The following is a 14670-nucleotide window of genomic DNA, read 5'->3' as shown; positions in this document are numbered from 1 at the left end:
AGTTTCTTTCTTGGCTTTGATGCTGATCTCTGGGATCACGTTGTTGATGGTTACACACGTCTAGTTGATGAAGATGGTGTGAAGATCCCAAGAGATAAGATGACTCCAGACCAAAAGAAGATGTACAAAGATCATCACAGAGCAAGAACCATTTTGCTCAATGCTATCTCATATGAAGAATATGAGAAAATTACTGATCGTGATTCTTCAAAGGCTATCTTTGTTTCTTTGAAGATGACTCATGAAGGTAACGAGGAAGTCAAGGAGACAAAGGCTTTGTCTCTAATCAAGAAGCATGAAGCTTTCATGATGGAACCTAATAAATCCATAGAAGCCATGTTCTCCAGATTCCAGATGATCATTTCTGGGATTACAGTGCTTGACAAAGGCTACACCACTGCTGATCATGCGAAGAGGATCCTCAGAGGCCTTCCTGAGAAGTGGATGCCTTTGGTGACTTCCTTGAAGTTGTCAAGGGACATAAACAAGATAAGTTTGGAGGAACTTATCAGCATTCTGAAGAGTCATGAGATAGATCGTGCTGAGCATCTACCTCAGAAGAAGCAAAATTCCATAGCTCTGAAGTCCAGACCTGAAAAGGCCAAGGCGCTTCAAGCTGAACAAGAATTAGAAGAATCTTCTGAAGATTCTGATGAAGATGAGCTCTCATTGATTTCCAAAAGGATCAACTGCTTCTGGAAGCACAGGAAGAACAAGTACAAAGGATCAGCAAAGGCAAAAGGAAGACAAGAGTCTTCATCCAGTCAACCCAAGTCTTCTTCAAAAGAAGTAACTTGTTTTGAATGCAAGGAACCAGGACATTACAAGAGTGATTGTCCCAAGCCGAAGAAAGACAAGAATCCTAAAAAGCATTTCAAGGCTAAGAAAGGTCTCATGATGACTTTTGATGCTTCAAATTCAAAAGAAGAAGAATCTGATGGTGAAGTCGTTGAAGGAATCATGGCAGTAGTGAAGAACAAGGAAGCAGAGTCAAAAGATGAATCAGCGTGATAAGTGTCTAATTTACCATGTTTTCAATTGTTATTGTGACACTTATCCTTTGTATTCATGAGAATTATCTTGCAAATCGACTCTCTTTTGATTAGAATGTGTTTAAATGGAGATCCAATCTCAATTGTTGTTGTAGGGACATGAATCTAGTGAAGAAATGAAGATTTGGTGAAAAGATAAAGAGTTTTGGAAGGTTTGGGAAAAATCAGCTGAGCCCTTTAGAAACCAGCTGAGCCCCTTTTATCCTGTCAGAAAAGAGCTAAGCGGCCAAGAAAGGGGCTGAGCGTCTTCAAGGCGGTTAAAGAAAACCCATCCCTAAAGTAACAGGGCGCTGAGCGTCCATAAAAGAGGCTGAGCGGTCGTGCCAGATTTTCCATTTAAAAAGAAAAATTTAATCAGAACAGAGAAAAAAAACAACAGAAGGAACTTTTGAGAAAAGAAACACGAAATAGCAGAGAAAGAATAGGAACTTGGAGGCTTGGTGACCTTCCGTCGAGCTGGGAACACGCCGACGCCGCACGGATCATCTTCTTCTTCATTTTCCCTTATTGTAAGCTTATAGCATCCCTGGAAATGGATTGCTAAACCTTTTGTGTTGGGATTGAATGTAGTCTTTTAACTTGAATGTATTTACTTTGATTTCCATGTATAAATTCATGTTTCTATGTGATGATTTCAATGATCTATCTTGCTCTTAATGCTAGTTTTAGAGTGATCAACTAGAACTTGATGTAGATTTGAGAAATAGGTGGAAACCATTTAATTGAATCTGAAATAGATAGGATCATCAATTGAATCTAAGGCCTAGGAATAGGATTAGTTCAATAGTCAAATAACACCTAAACTTAATACTACTTGCTTTCTTAGATATTCAAGGAATTGATGATTAGTTAGTAAGTTGCTGATCTTTCTCATGAGGGAACTATGAAAAAGATAAGATGTGGTGTAATGAAATCAGATATAGGACATAATTTGTATATGAAATCAACAGAATACTGAAGAGTTAATTGACGAACTCCAATTCCAACCGTTTTCTCCGCTTGTTTACAAACCGTTTTATTACAACTTTCTTTTAGTTTTGCAACTTAGTTTGAAACAATCTACCAAACGTTTCTTGAACTCTTTGCTTAAGTAATTTAGCTAAAGAACAGCATTGTATCTCCAATTCCCTGAGGACGATAAAAACCCTTTACTGTACTACAATTGAATCTGGAAGGATTCGAAAGTGGTTTGGTAAACATCTTTCAACAAAATGGCGTCGTTGCCGGGGAATTGCGTCAATACAAAAGCATTGCTTTAGTTTTCTTATCTTGAGCAATTGTGAATATAGTATATAGTTTTATTTTATCTTTAATTATCTTGTTCACTGACTTTCTTGGCTAGGTTGTATTTTCACTTTGTGTATGCGAGGTAAAACTCCAGCCGATCAACTATTGTTCGATCCCGAGATCGAAGCTACAACTAGAAGGAACAATAGCAAGACAAAGAGGAGAAAACAATTAGCTAGGCAGAGAAAGGAACAAGAAGCATCATCTTCTTTAATCTCTTCAAGCAATCAAGAACAAAACATCATGGCAGCTGCTCCAGGTCGTGACAATGGAGATAATAATGCATTTTTTGTGAACTTCTCACCGAGGAACATGACAAGACTCGGAAGACCTGCAGGGAATGAGAGGTCACCTGAGATGAAGTCCGGATTGGTGCAACTGATGTATGCCAATCCATTTGCTGGTTTGGACCATGAGAATCCGCACACGCATTTGACAAAGTTCTATGAACTTCGTGGCACTGCTGGTCTTACACAAGCTGAGGAAGAAGCTGTGTTTCTGAGGCTTTTTCCCTTGACTCTACTTGGACAAGCAAAGGATTGGTTTTTAGATCAACCACAAAGTAGCCTTACCGATTGGAATGAACTTGAACGAAAATTCTTGGCAAGGTATTTCTCTGATTCTAAATTTATGGATTGTAAAACTGCGATTTCTGCTTTCTCTCAGCTTGCAGTTGAAAGCTTATGTGAAACTTGGGAGAGTTTTAAATCTTTGTTGAGGAAATACCCGAACCATGAGTTTGATGCAAAGTCCCAAATCCATATCTTTAGAAAGGGCTTGCAGTAACCAACTAGGTTGATTTTGGATGCAACATCCGGGGGTTCTTTAATGGCTAAATCGCCTACTGAAGCCACTCAAATCATTGAAGCAATGGCCTTAAATGATCAACAAGATCAACATCACCGAGGTCCACCTAGGAGAGGAGGAATGATTGAGCTTGGAGCAACTGATGCTGTGTTAGCTTAAAACAAGCAGCTTCAGCAACAACTAGATGAAGTAAAACAAAAGCTCGCAGATCTTCCAAAGCAATTAAAGGAGATGCATGATTCCTCTTCTAGAAAACAGGTATATAGATGTGATGTTTGTGCAGGTGATCATCATACCAGTAGCTGTGATCAGAATCAAGAAGAAGTGAACTATGTGGGAAATCAGCAAAGGCAGAAATCAACAATATAATCAACCTTGGAGGCAAGATGCAGGTCCCTCATCTAGCAGGGTACCACCATTACCTTATCAGAATCAACAATACCAGCAACCACAAGTGGACAGGACTGCAAAGCTAGAAGACACACTGAATCAATTCATGCAGATGTCCATAGCCAACCAGAAGAATACAAATGCTTCTATCAAAAACTTGGAGATTCAGATGGGTCAAATGGCTAAACAGATGGCAGAGAATCAGAAAGGAAAATTCACTGCAAATACTGAGCCTAATCCTAATCAGAAGTGTAATGCAATTTTCACAAGGAGCGGAAAAGAGGTTGGTAGAGATGTTGGTGAAGTAGTGAGTGAAAAAGATGATAGTAGTGAAGAAAAAGAGAAAATGAGTGATAATGAGGAGATTGAGAGGGAGGTGTTAAAAAATAAGAGTGATAGTGTAAATAGACAAGAAAAGAGTGATTAAAAGAAAACCAAAGAAAAATGTGAGGAAAAGGTAGGTGATAGTGGAGAGAAAAGAAAGGTGGGAGGAAAAGAGAATGCGTTGAAAGACAAAGAGAAGGTTATGCAAAAACCTCCACTTGAGAAGAGACTTCCCTATCCACATGCTCCTACCAAGGCGGACAAGGAAAGGCAATTCACTAGGTTCATGGATATCTTCAAAAGACTTCAAATCAACATTCCATTTGCAGAAGCTTTGGAGCAGATGCTGACATATGCAAAATTCATGAAAGAATTGCTGAAAAAGAAGAGAAAGTTTCAGGATGAGGAAGTGGTTCATTTAGGAGCTCATTGCAGTTCCTTTATTCAGCATTTCATACCTGAGAAGATGGATGATCCTGGAAATGTAACAATTCCAGTGACTATTGGTACTTTAGCAGTGGGAAAAGCTCTGATTGATTTGGGAGCCAGTATAAGTCTTATGCCACTTTCCATAATGAAGAGAACAGGTGGTATGGAGCTTAGACCAACCAGGATGTCTTTACAGCTTGCAGACAGATCAATCAAATATCCAGTTGGCATAGCAGAGAATGTACTGGTAAGAGTTGATAAATTTTTAATTCCCGCTGACTTTGCTATTATTGATATTCCAGAGGATGAAGAAGTTCCAATCATTCTGGGGAGACCCTTCATGAGGACAACAAGAATGGCGATAGACATGGACATTGGGAAGCTGAAAGTGAGAGTCCAAGATGTTGAAGTTCAATTTGATCTCTATGAGGCCATACAACATCCAAAGGACAAAGGACAATGTTTCAAAATTGATGCAATTGATGAAGTTTGCAGAGAAGCTGATAAAAAGCCTTGTGTGTTTGATCCTTTGGAGGTAGCTCTCATCAACATGTGCTGTTGCTCACAATTCAATGAACTGGAGGAAAAAGAAATCGAGAAGTGTGTGAAAGAACTTAATCTTCTCAAAGAAATACCCTCTGAGAAAGTGGTAGTGGAGAATATCAAGAAAGAGGAACCAGTGGAAGCTGATACAAAGAAGGAGGATCAGAAGGCGGAGCTAAAACTCTTACCTGCTCATTTAAAATATGTGTTTTTGCAGGGTGAAACAGGTAAGCCAGTGATCATTAGCAGTTCTCTATCACCAGAGGAGGAGGAGAAGCTGATTGAAGTTATCAAAGCAAATCAAGAAGTTATAGGTTGGACCTTATCTGATCTTAAAGGCATTAGTCCTTCTTACTGCATGCACAAGATCGTGATGGAGGATGATTTCAAGCCTGTAGCACAACCACAAAGAAGATTGAATCCAACCATGAAAAAAGTAGTCAGAAAGGAAGTGGTGAAACTGCTAGATGCAGGTATGATTTATCCTATTTCTGACAGTTCTTGGGTAAGTCCAGTGCAGGTAGTTCCAAAGAAAGGAGGCATGACTGTGATTACTAATGACAAGAATGAGCTAATTCCGACAAGAACAGTCACAGGTTGGAGAATGTGTATAGATTACAGGAAGCTGAACAAGGCCACTAAAAAGGACCATTTCCCATTGCCATTCATGGATCAGATGTTGGAGAGATTATCTGGGCAGGCATTATATTGCTTCCTTGATGGATACTCAGGCTACAATCAAATTACAGTCAATCCAGAAGACCAAGAGAAAACAACCTTCACATGTCCCTTTGGTGTTTTTGCTTATAGGAAAATGCCATTTGGGTTGTGTAATGCTCCAGCAACCTTTCAGAGATGCATGCTTGCAATATTTTCAGATTTGGTGGAGAAGATCATTGAGGTTTTCATGGATGATTTCTCAGTATTTGGTGCTTCCTTTGATTTATGCTTGCAAAACTTGGACACCGTACTGAAGCGGTGTGTGGAAACAAATCTGGTTCTAAACTGGGAAAAGTGTCACTTCATGGTGACAAAAGGAATTGTTCTTGGGCACAAAATCTCATCAAGAGGAATTGAAGTGGACAAAGCAAAAGTGGAGGTTATTGAGAAGCTACTAGCACCAACAAATGTTAAGGGCATCAAAAGTTTTCTTGGTCATGCTGGGTTTTATAGACGCTTCATCAAAGACTTCTCCAAAATCGCCAAGCCATTGAGTAATCTCTTGAATAAGGATGCTTCTTTTCTCTTTGATAATTCTTGTTTAGAAGCTTTTGAAAAATTGAAACAAAGTTTGATATCTGCTCCTATTATTATTGCACCTAATTGGAATCTTGATTTTGAACTAATGTGTGATGCTAGTGATTATGCAGTTGGAGCAGTTTTAGGTCAGAGAAAGGATAAGGTTTTTCATGCAATTCACTATGCTAGCAAGGTTTTAAATGAGGCTCAGATAAACTATGCTACTACTGAGAAAGAATTGCTAGCTATAGTGTATGCACTTGAGAAATTTAGAAGTTACTTGATAGGTTCAAAAGTTATCATTTTCACTGACCATGCAGCCATCAAGTATCTTCTGACAAAACCTGATTCCAAACCTAGATTGCTTCGATGGATTCTCTTATTGCAGGAATTTGATCTGGTAATCAAGGACAAGAGCGGCAAGGAAAATCAGGTAGCTGATACTTATCAAGGCTGGTGAATGATGAGGTGACCACAAAAGAAAATGAGATAGCAGATGCATTTCCTGATGAGAAGTTGTTTCTAGTTCAGGAGAGGCCATGGTTTGCTGATATGGCCAATTTCAAAGCTGCAGGTGTGATTCCAGAGTTCAATTTTCACCAGAAAAAGAAGTTTCTCAGAGATGCAACTCAATTTGTGTGGGATGATCCTTATCTCTTCAAGATGGGAGCTGATGGTTTGTTGAGAAGGTGTGTAGCCTCAAATGAAGCCAAGGATATTCTCAAACACTGTCATAACTCTGCTTATGGAGGACACTATAATGGAGAAAAGACTGTTGTAAAGGTCCTTCAATCTGGACCAGCGAACAGAGATGGAGCCCGAGAACAGCGATTGGAACAAGGAGCGAGAGGATCCTAAGCGGTGAAGGCTTATGCACCTGTTTGTCAACAATGAAATCAGAATTGGGTGAAGAGGTGGAGCGGTTACAAGGAAATAGGGAACATTGAGGGGAAATAGGGAACATGGAGGGGAAATAGGGTTTCTATTGTTAATAAATTGGAGAGGGCGCAAGGAATATAAGTTCTCGCCGCGTCTTGGAGCGAAGCGTGGATTCATGAATATTTTAATATTAAACATTAGCGGATCAATTTCTCAACCGCCGCTAAGTCACAAAACTAAATATTAACTTAGCGTTTTAGCGGCGGCTGCACTAACCGACACTAAAAAACCGCCGCTAAATCCCGTTTTTTTTGTAGTGTACCCTCTTCAAAGATGCTCATTTTCATGTTCAGAGATGTGATGAATGCCAGAGGTCAGGAGGAATAAGTAAAAGAAATGAAATGCCCTTGCAGAGTATCTTAGAAGTTGAGGTTTTTGATTGCTGGGGTATGGACTTCATAGGACCTTTCCCATCTTCATTTTCTAATGAGTATATCTTGGTAGCTGTCGAGTATGTTTCTAGATGGGTGGAAGGAGTGGCGACTCCCAAGGCTGATGGCAAAACTGTGATCAAATTCTTGAAGAAGAACATTTTCAGCCGCTTTGGAGCACCAAGGGTGATTATCAGTGATGGAGGTTCTCAGTTTGTGAATTCTCAGCTAGCTAAGGCATTGGAGCATTATGGTGTTAGGCATAAGGTAGCATCACTTTATCATCCACAGACCAATGGGCAAGCTGAGGTATCTAACAGAGAAATCAAGAAAATTCTAGAGAAGACTGTGTCAAGCTCTAGAAATGACTGGTCTTAGAAGCTGGATGATGCTTTATGGGCATACAAGACTGCTTATAAGTCACCAATAGGCCTAACCCCCTTTCAGTTGGTCTATGGCAAATCTTGCCATTTACCAGTAGAATTGGAGCATAAAGCTTATTGGGCTCTTAAGTTTCTTAATTTTGATTTGAATCTTGCAGGTGAGCATAGGAAGAACCAGTTGCATCAGATGGAGGAATTAAGGCTCCAAGCTTATGATTCTTCTAAATTATACAAGGAAAAGATGAAAAAGTACCATGATAGCAAGATCATCAAGAAAGATTTCATACCTGGCCAACAGGTACTTTTATTTAATTCCAGGTTGAAGATGTTCCCTGGAAAGCTCAAAACCAAATGGTCAGGCCCCTTTGTGGTCAAGGATGTTAAGCCCTATGGAGCAATTGAGTTGGAAGATCCTGAATCCACAAGGACTTGGGTAGTTAATGGTCAGAGGCTGAAACCTTACTTAGGTGGTGATGTGGATAGACTCACCACTGTTCTTTCCTTCAAGGAACTTTGAGACTATACAGGCGTCGAGCTAACGACGTTAAACAAGCGCTTCCTGGGAGGCAACCCAGTGTTCAGTTAGATTTTACAGTTTTCAGTTTCTTTTAGCAAGTGATATGGTGATTTTGTGAAGTCTTGCTCTAATCTGTGTTCATGTGCTTCACAGTTTTTGATTACCATTTTGAGCATGTTTAGGATAATTTGGTGTTCATTTGGTAAGTTTTGAAGTCCTTTGATGTTTTGGGTCATGTTTAAGTACTTGTCGGAACTTAAGCGGTGCTTTAGAGAAATTTTGATCAAATGTGTGTTTAAAGGCTCTCAATAAGCTTTGAATGATATTTATGATTGTTTTTGAGGCCTAACTTGAAAGGAGAATGAGTTTTACATGATTTGAGAACTTGAGTTGTTAAAAAGGATAAAATGAGTTTTGAATGGATTATGAGTTTACTTTTGTGCTAAATGTGTTTAATTGTCAATTTTAAGTTTGGCACAAGTTTCTTAAGACATTTGTATGTGTTTGAAGTGATTGGTATGTGATATAATTTACCAAATCAAAATCTGACCAATGAGGTTGTGTAATTGCTTGAAACCTGTCTTTAGGATTCAGGAATTGAACATCTCTGATGCATTGCATGTGATTGTTCAAATATAAGCTTCAGACTTGTTTTAATGATTAATGAAGTGAATGGAGTCATTGACATGTTTTGAAAGTGAAAAACTCAATATTTAGTATGGTCACTTGGGATTTATCAGAACTTGAGTTATTCTTCAAAACTGCCAATTTGATATCTTGATTTTGAGAGATGGAATGAGAATAATGATTGAGATGCATGTGAACAAATTTTTAGGTGTAGATAGAGACATTTGATGAAGTTAAGACGAGTCTAATGTGCGTGAAAGACAAATTGTGTGAGGAGCTTATGGAAAGAAATATTGGGCTGTTAGAAAATTTATGCAGAAAACTCACTGGCAAACACGCCCAGCGTGTGTTCTAGGGAGCCCAGCGGTTTGTCTGTATAAAAAATAAAAATAAAAAAAGAAAAAGAAAAAGAAGAGGGGTAAATTGTTTCTTTCACTTAAACTACTCTTCTTTCTCACACACCTCACGCACAAACCACTCTTCTTTCTGAAGCACTTCACGCACAACTTCTCCTCACAGACTCAATTTTCTTCTTCTCTCAAGGGTTCAAAGCACTGTTTTCATCTCTAATTCACGTTTCCTCTCACCTCTAGTCTATGTGAGTTGTACTCTTCACTTCTCTCTTTCTTCTCTACTCCATAGAACTCGAATTAGGGTTGAGAAATTTGGGATTGTTGCAAAGTTTGATGTTTGGTTTGATGATTGATTTTTCATTGGTTGAATTTTGCATGTTAACAGTTAAACTTCATGATTATCTTGAGTTAGAGTTCCTAATTTGGGATTTTTTTAGTATTTGATTTGAACCCCAAGGATATGAATTGGAAGTGTTAGGAGTTAGGACTGTGATATTTCTTTGGTCTTATTTGTCATAATAATTTGTTTCAATGTAGTGATGCCTTTTCTTGTCCATATGTGTTAGTCATTAGGTTAATATGTGTTTCTGTTTTGTACTGGGCAATAGACCAACGTGATTTTTGTTTTGTTAGTATGTGAATTAGTTTGTGATTTGTGTTGTGTTTGTGTGTGTGCGTACTGTATTTTTATGTGTGTGTTTTGGGCCTAGTAATTTAGTGTGTGTAGTCTATTAATATGTGTTTAGTTTTAAAAATCTAAAATCCAAAAAAAAAAATATGTTTTCATTTATCATTTTGGTGTTCAAAGTGAAAAATGCTACAGGATTGCTTTGCAACTTGACTAAGATGAATTCAAGAAAAACTTGCACTTGTCTCTAAACTTGAAAGAAATTTGACTTGGTCTGACTTGTGAATGACGGGCATATGACATGATTTGAACTATTGTGTGCTTAGAAGGTGTTGGATGGGAAGTCACTTGTTTAATTGATGAATTGGACTAACATTATGGACCTTGGACATTGCTTCTTCTAATTATTTTGCAGGGCCATGAAAAGAAAATACTTTGCAAATAAGGAAAAAGGAACCTCACACCGAGTGGTTGAAGATCTTGATTTTGAGCAAGACATGGAACCACAGATAGAGAGAAATACCAAGAAGGCAGCAACATATAACAAACAGAAATTCAAATCTACTGCCACTGCTGAGAAATATTCTGAACTGAACCACAATAAGCTCACATTGGAACGAATCATAGAGTTTGAGGAAGGTCAATTTTCAAGTTTCATGGAGGAGATTCAAAACAGAAGATGGGAGAAATTGATTTACCCACAGAAGTTGTTCAATCTTGATGTGGTAAAACAATTCTATGCTAATTCTATCTACTCTGAGGAGGCCAGAAAGGAGAGGTTCACCTGGGTGAACAAAACCAAGGTGTACTATGACAAGGTCACCATCAACAATTACCTTGGAGAACCATGGGAGAAGTCACCTGAGTTGTGCCAATATCAAGAATGGGTCCTTAAAGATAAAAAAAAAGAAAGGTTCTGTATTCCCTCCTTCTACTGTGAGAAAAGCACTGTGTGTTGATGGTCTTAGTGTAGAGAAATAGGACGACCCAATTCTGAAATCCTACCAGAGCCAGTTTACTCAGATATGGAGCAACATAATCTTATGCAACATATGGCCAGCCTCTCATATATCCGATCCTCCATTGCCAAAAGCCAACTTGCTTTACACCATTTATGAGGGTCACAGTGTAGATGTTGCTGCAATCATTTCAGATGCAATTGCTGACTGCATAAAAAGGGGAGCAAAACCAATGATCTTACCTTCTCTAATTACTGATTTGAGCCGGTTTTGCAAGGCAACAGTTTCCTCAGGAGACATGCAAGCACTCACAACAGTTATCAATGAAAATTTCATCGAAAATAATTGGAAAGAGAAGACATTGGAGGAAGAACTGAGAAAGAAGACAGGTCAACCATCACAACCACCGGTGCCACCACAGTCCACACAGGACCAACAACCATCCCAGATGGATCTTCTTTTGACTCTTATGCAGCAAATAAAGACTCAACTAACTGCGGTTCAGGAACAGAAGACGGAGGACAGAGCCATGATCCAGAGGATGGACGAGCGCTTGACTGAGGTGCTGAATGAGCAGAAAATACATAATCAGCAGCTAGTAGCAGTATTTCAGGCTACCACAGAGCTTTATAGGACCGCGGGGGATGCTTACCGTTCATTTCCGACCCCGACTTTTGAGTGGCCTCCTTATGATGTTTATATGGCACAGCTACATTGGCCTGAGGGCAGGCCATTTACCACTGAGGGGGAGGATAGTCATGGAGCTGGAAATGGATTTGGAGCTGATGAGAATTACATGAGGACTGATGAGGATCCAGCTGATTGTGGACTCACCACTTACTGAGTGATATATTTAATTTTTATGTCTTTTATTTTTCAGTTTTAGTTTCACTTTCAGTACTTTAAGTTATATTGGTATTTTGGTTAATTGTGTAGTTTAAGTACTTTGTTTTTAGCTATGTTTAGTCCTTGTTTGCTCTTGGTTTGAATTTTGTTTGATCCAATTTGTTTGAGCAAGGTGAATGAAAAATCAAAGTGATTGCGTGATTTTTGGTTTGAAAGTAGAAGCATGATTGTGGTTGCACTCATAGGTACTTTGGCATGAATAAATGCACCTTTCACATGAGTCCATAGGCATAACCTTGTAATGTTTTGATATCAAAGGGACTCTTCACCTAAAGCCAAGTGAGGGAGTGTGACCAAACACTAGTGAAATGACAAAAAGAGAGAATCATCATTGTTTTACAAAGATGGACTTGCTTGAGTCTCTAATTGTTGAAATTACATGGGAATGAAAGAAAGATCAAGGCATTTTGTTCTTTAGTGTAAATAACCACTTAGCCAAAGAAGCCTACCCTTGATTAGGAATTCCATTTGCACCCCTTTTGAGCTTAAATTGAAATTTTGTTCTTTATATGATCCCAAAGCCTAAAAAGAATAACAATGTTTCTTCCTTACTTTCATAGTTAAGAGAGCATAAATGATTGGATTGTATATATGTACAAGTTGGGGGGAATGAAAACCATTAAACATGTATTTTGTTGTGTAATGATCAACTTTAAACTTCTCAATCTTTGTTTTCAATGAAGAAAAAAAAATGGAAAATGAAATGATGAGAATAAGATGAAGAAAGAAAAGTGTGTTATGTGAAAAAAAAAACAAAAAGAAAGATTGAGAAGTTAAAAGGGAATGAAAAGGTTGTGGTATGATACAAATGATAAGGAAATGGTGACAAAAGAGAGAGTTGGTTGAGGAGAGAGTTAAAGGTTTTTATTTGTGAATTGTGAAATATGTCATTTTGTGCTCTCTTGGCTAGGAAGTGTTTGAATATCCAGAAAAACCAATGTTCTTTTGAAACCATGCCTCATTACAACCTTAGAAGACCTTTGTGACTCTGGATTAACTGTGCAATTTGGTGATTACTGAGACAGGTAGCAAGATTGATTTTTTGTGATTCATTGATAGATTAAAGTGAAACACTTACCTTTTGTTGATTCATCTTTTGCACAAATTGATTGGAGTTCCCTTGATTGAAAAAGCATTTAATAGTGTGATTTGCCTAGTAGCTTCATGATGAATTGTGTAAGTGTTAATGTCTTAGCTATCTCTTGTGGGCACCACATCATGTGACGGTAATTGCAAAAGTTAGGAATCATGCAAGATTTGAGATTTGTGATATTTTGATTTTTCATAACCCATGCTCTAACAACCTTTGTATATATCATTTTTTTGTGTGGATCAATACCATTTGTTTGAGGGCAAACAAAAGTTCTAAGTTGGGGGAGTTGATAAGTGTCTAATTTACCATGTTTTCAATTGTTATTGTGACACTTATCTTTTGTATTCATGAGAATTATCTTGCAAATCGACTCTCTTTTGATTAGAATGTGTTTAAATGGAGATCCAATCTCAATTGTTGTTGTAGGGACATGAATCTAGTGAAGAAATGAAGATTTGGTGAAAAGATAAAGAGTTTTGGAAGGTTTGGGAAAAATCAGCTGAGCCCTTTAGAAACCAGCTGAGCCCCTTTTATCCTGTCAGAAAAGAGCGGAGCGGCCAAGAAAGGGGCTGAGCGTCTTCAAGGCGGTTAAAGAAAACTCATCCCTAAAGTAACAGGGCGCTAAGCGGCCGTAAAAGAGGCTGAGCGGTCGTGCCAGATTTTCCATTTAAAAAGGAAAATTTAATCAGAACAGAGAAAAAAAACAACAGAAGGAACTTTTGAGAAAAGAAACACGAAATAGCAGAGAAAGAATAGGAACTTGGAGGCTTGGTGACCTTCCGTCGAGCTAGGAACACGCCGATGCCGCACGGTTCATCTTCTTTTTCATTTTCCTTTATTGTAAGCTTATAGCATCCCTGGAAATGGATTGCTAAACCTTTTGTGTTGGGATTGGATGTAGTCTTTTAACTTGAATGTATTTACTTTGATTTCCATGTATAAATTCATGTTTCTATGTGATGATTTCAATGATCTATCTTGCTCTTAATGCTAGTTTTAGAGTGATCAACTAGAACTTGATGTAGATTTGAGAAATTGGTGGAAACCATTTAATTGAATCTGAAATAGATAGGATCATCAATTGAATTTAAGGCCTAGGAATAGGATTAGTTCAATAGTCAAATAACACCTAAACTTAATACTACTTGCTTTCTTAGTTATTCAAGGAATTGATGATTAGTTAGTAAGTTGCTGATCTTTCTTGTGAGGGAACTATGAAAAAGATAAGATGTAGTGTAATGAAATCAGATATAGGACATAATTTGTATATGAAATCAACAGAATACTGAAGAGTTAATTGACGAACTCCAATTCCAACCGTTTTCTCCGCTTGTTTACAAACCGTTTTATTACAGCTTTCTTTTAGTTTTGCAACTTAGTTTAAAACAATCTACCAAACGTTTCTTGAACTCTTTGCTTAAGTAATTTAGCTAAAGAACGGCATTGTATCTCCAATTCCCTGAGGACGATAAAAACCCTTTACTGTACTACAATTGAATCTTGAAGGATTCGAAAGTGGTTTGGTAAACATCTTTCAACAAAGCGTCAGAAGCTGAGTCAGACTCTGAAGGTGAAAATGAGATATCCTTGACCGCTCCACTGAAACACCAATCATGGTATCTGGACAGTGGATGCTCGCGACACATGACGGACGAAAGGCGTATGTTCCAAGACCTAAAACTTAAACCTGGAGGTGAAGTTGGTTTTGGAGGCAACGAGAAGGGTAAGATCGTTGGTTCTATAACCATAGGTGTTGGTAAGAGTCCATGCATTGATAATTTTCTGTTAGTCGATAGTTTAATGCATAATTTATTGTCAATAAG

At 38.2% G+C, this 14670-nt stretch overlaps 1 protein-coding gene and 1 non-coding gene across 2 annotated transcripts; one reads left to right on the top strand and one right to left on the bottom strand.

Moving 5' to 3' along the window:
- Positions 1 to 2972: 2972 nt before the first annotated feature.
- LOC130734768 (small nucleolar RNA R71) lies at positions 2973 to 3079 on the bottom strand. Its single transcript, XR_009018113.1, has one exon. It is a non-coding gene; the product is annotated as a small nucleolar RNA R71 (small nucleolar RNA).
- Positions 3080 to 9198: 6119 nt separating this feature from the next.
- LOC130722276 (uncharacterized) lies at positions 9199 to 13802 on the top strand. The gene is made up of 2 exons (XM_057572964.1): positions 9199 to 9506; positions 10305 to 13802. Exon 2 carries the CDS (start codon positions 11081 to 11083, stop codon positions 11690 to 11692), a length of 612 nt encoding a protein of 203 aa, XP_057428947.1. The 5' UTR covers positions 9199 to 9506; positions 10305 to 11080; the 3' UTR covers positions 11693 to 13802.
- Positions 13803 to 14670: the final 868 nt, after the last annotated feature.

Source organism: Lotus japonicus, chromosome 1 (genome assembly GCF_012489685.1).
Source record: "Lotus japonicus ecotype B-129 chromosome 1, LjGifu_v1.2".
In the NCBI taxonomy this organism is placed as follows: Eukaryota; Viridiplantae; Streptophyta; class Magnoliopsida; order Fabales; family Fabaceae; genus Lotus; species Lotus japonicus.
This window is presented reverse-complemented; position numbering and strand designations above follow the sequence as displayed.

Excerpts from the sequence above, each read along its gene's own strand:
- LOC130722276 (XM_057572964.1), top strand. The coding sequence starts at position 11,081 with ATGATCTTACCTTCTCTAATTACTGATTTGAGCCGGTTTTGCAAGGCA.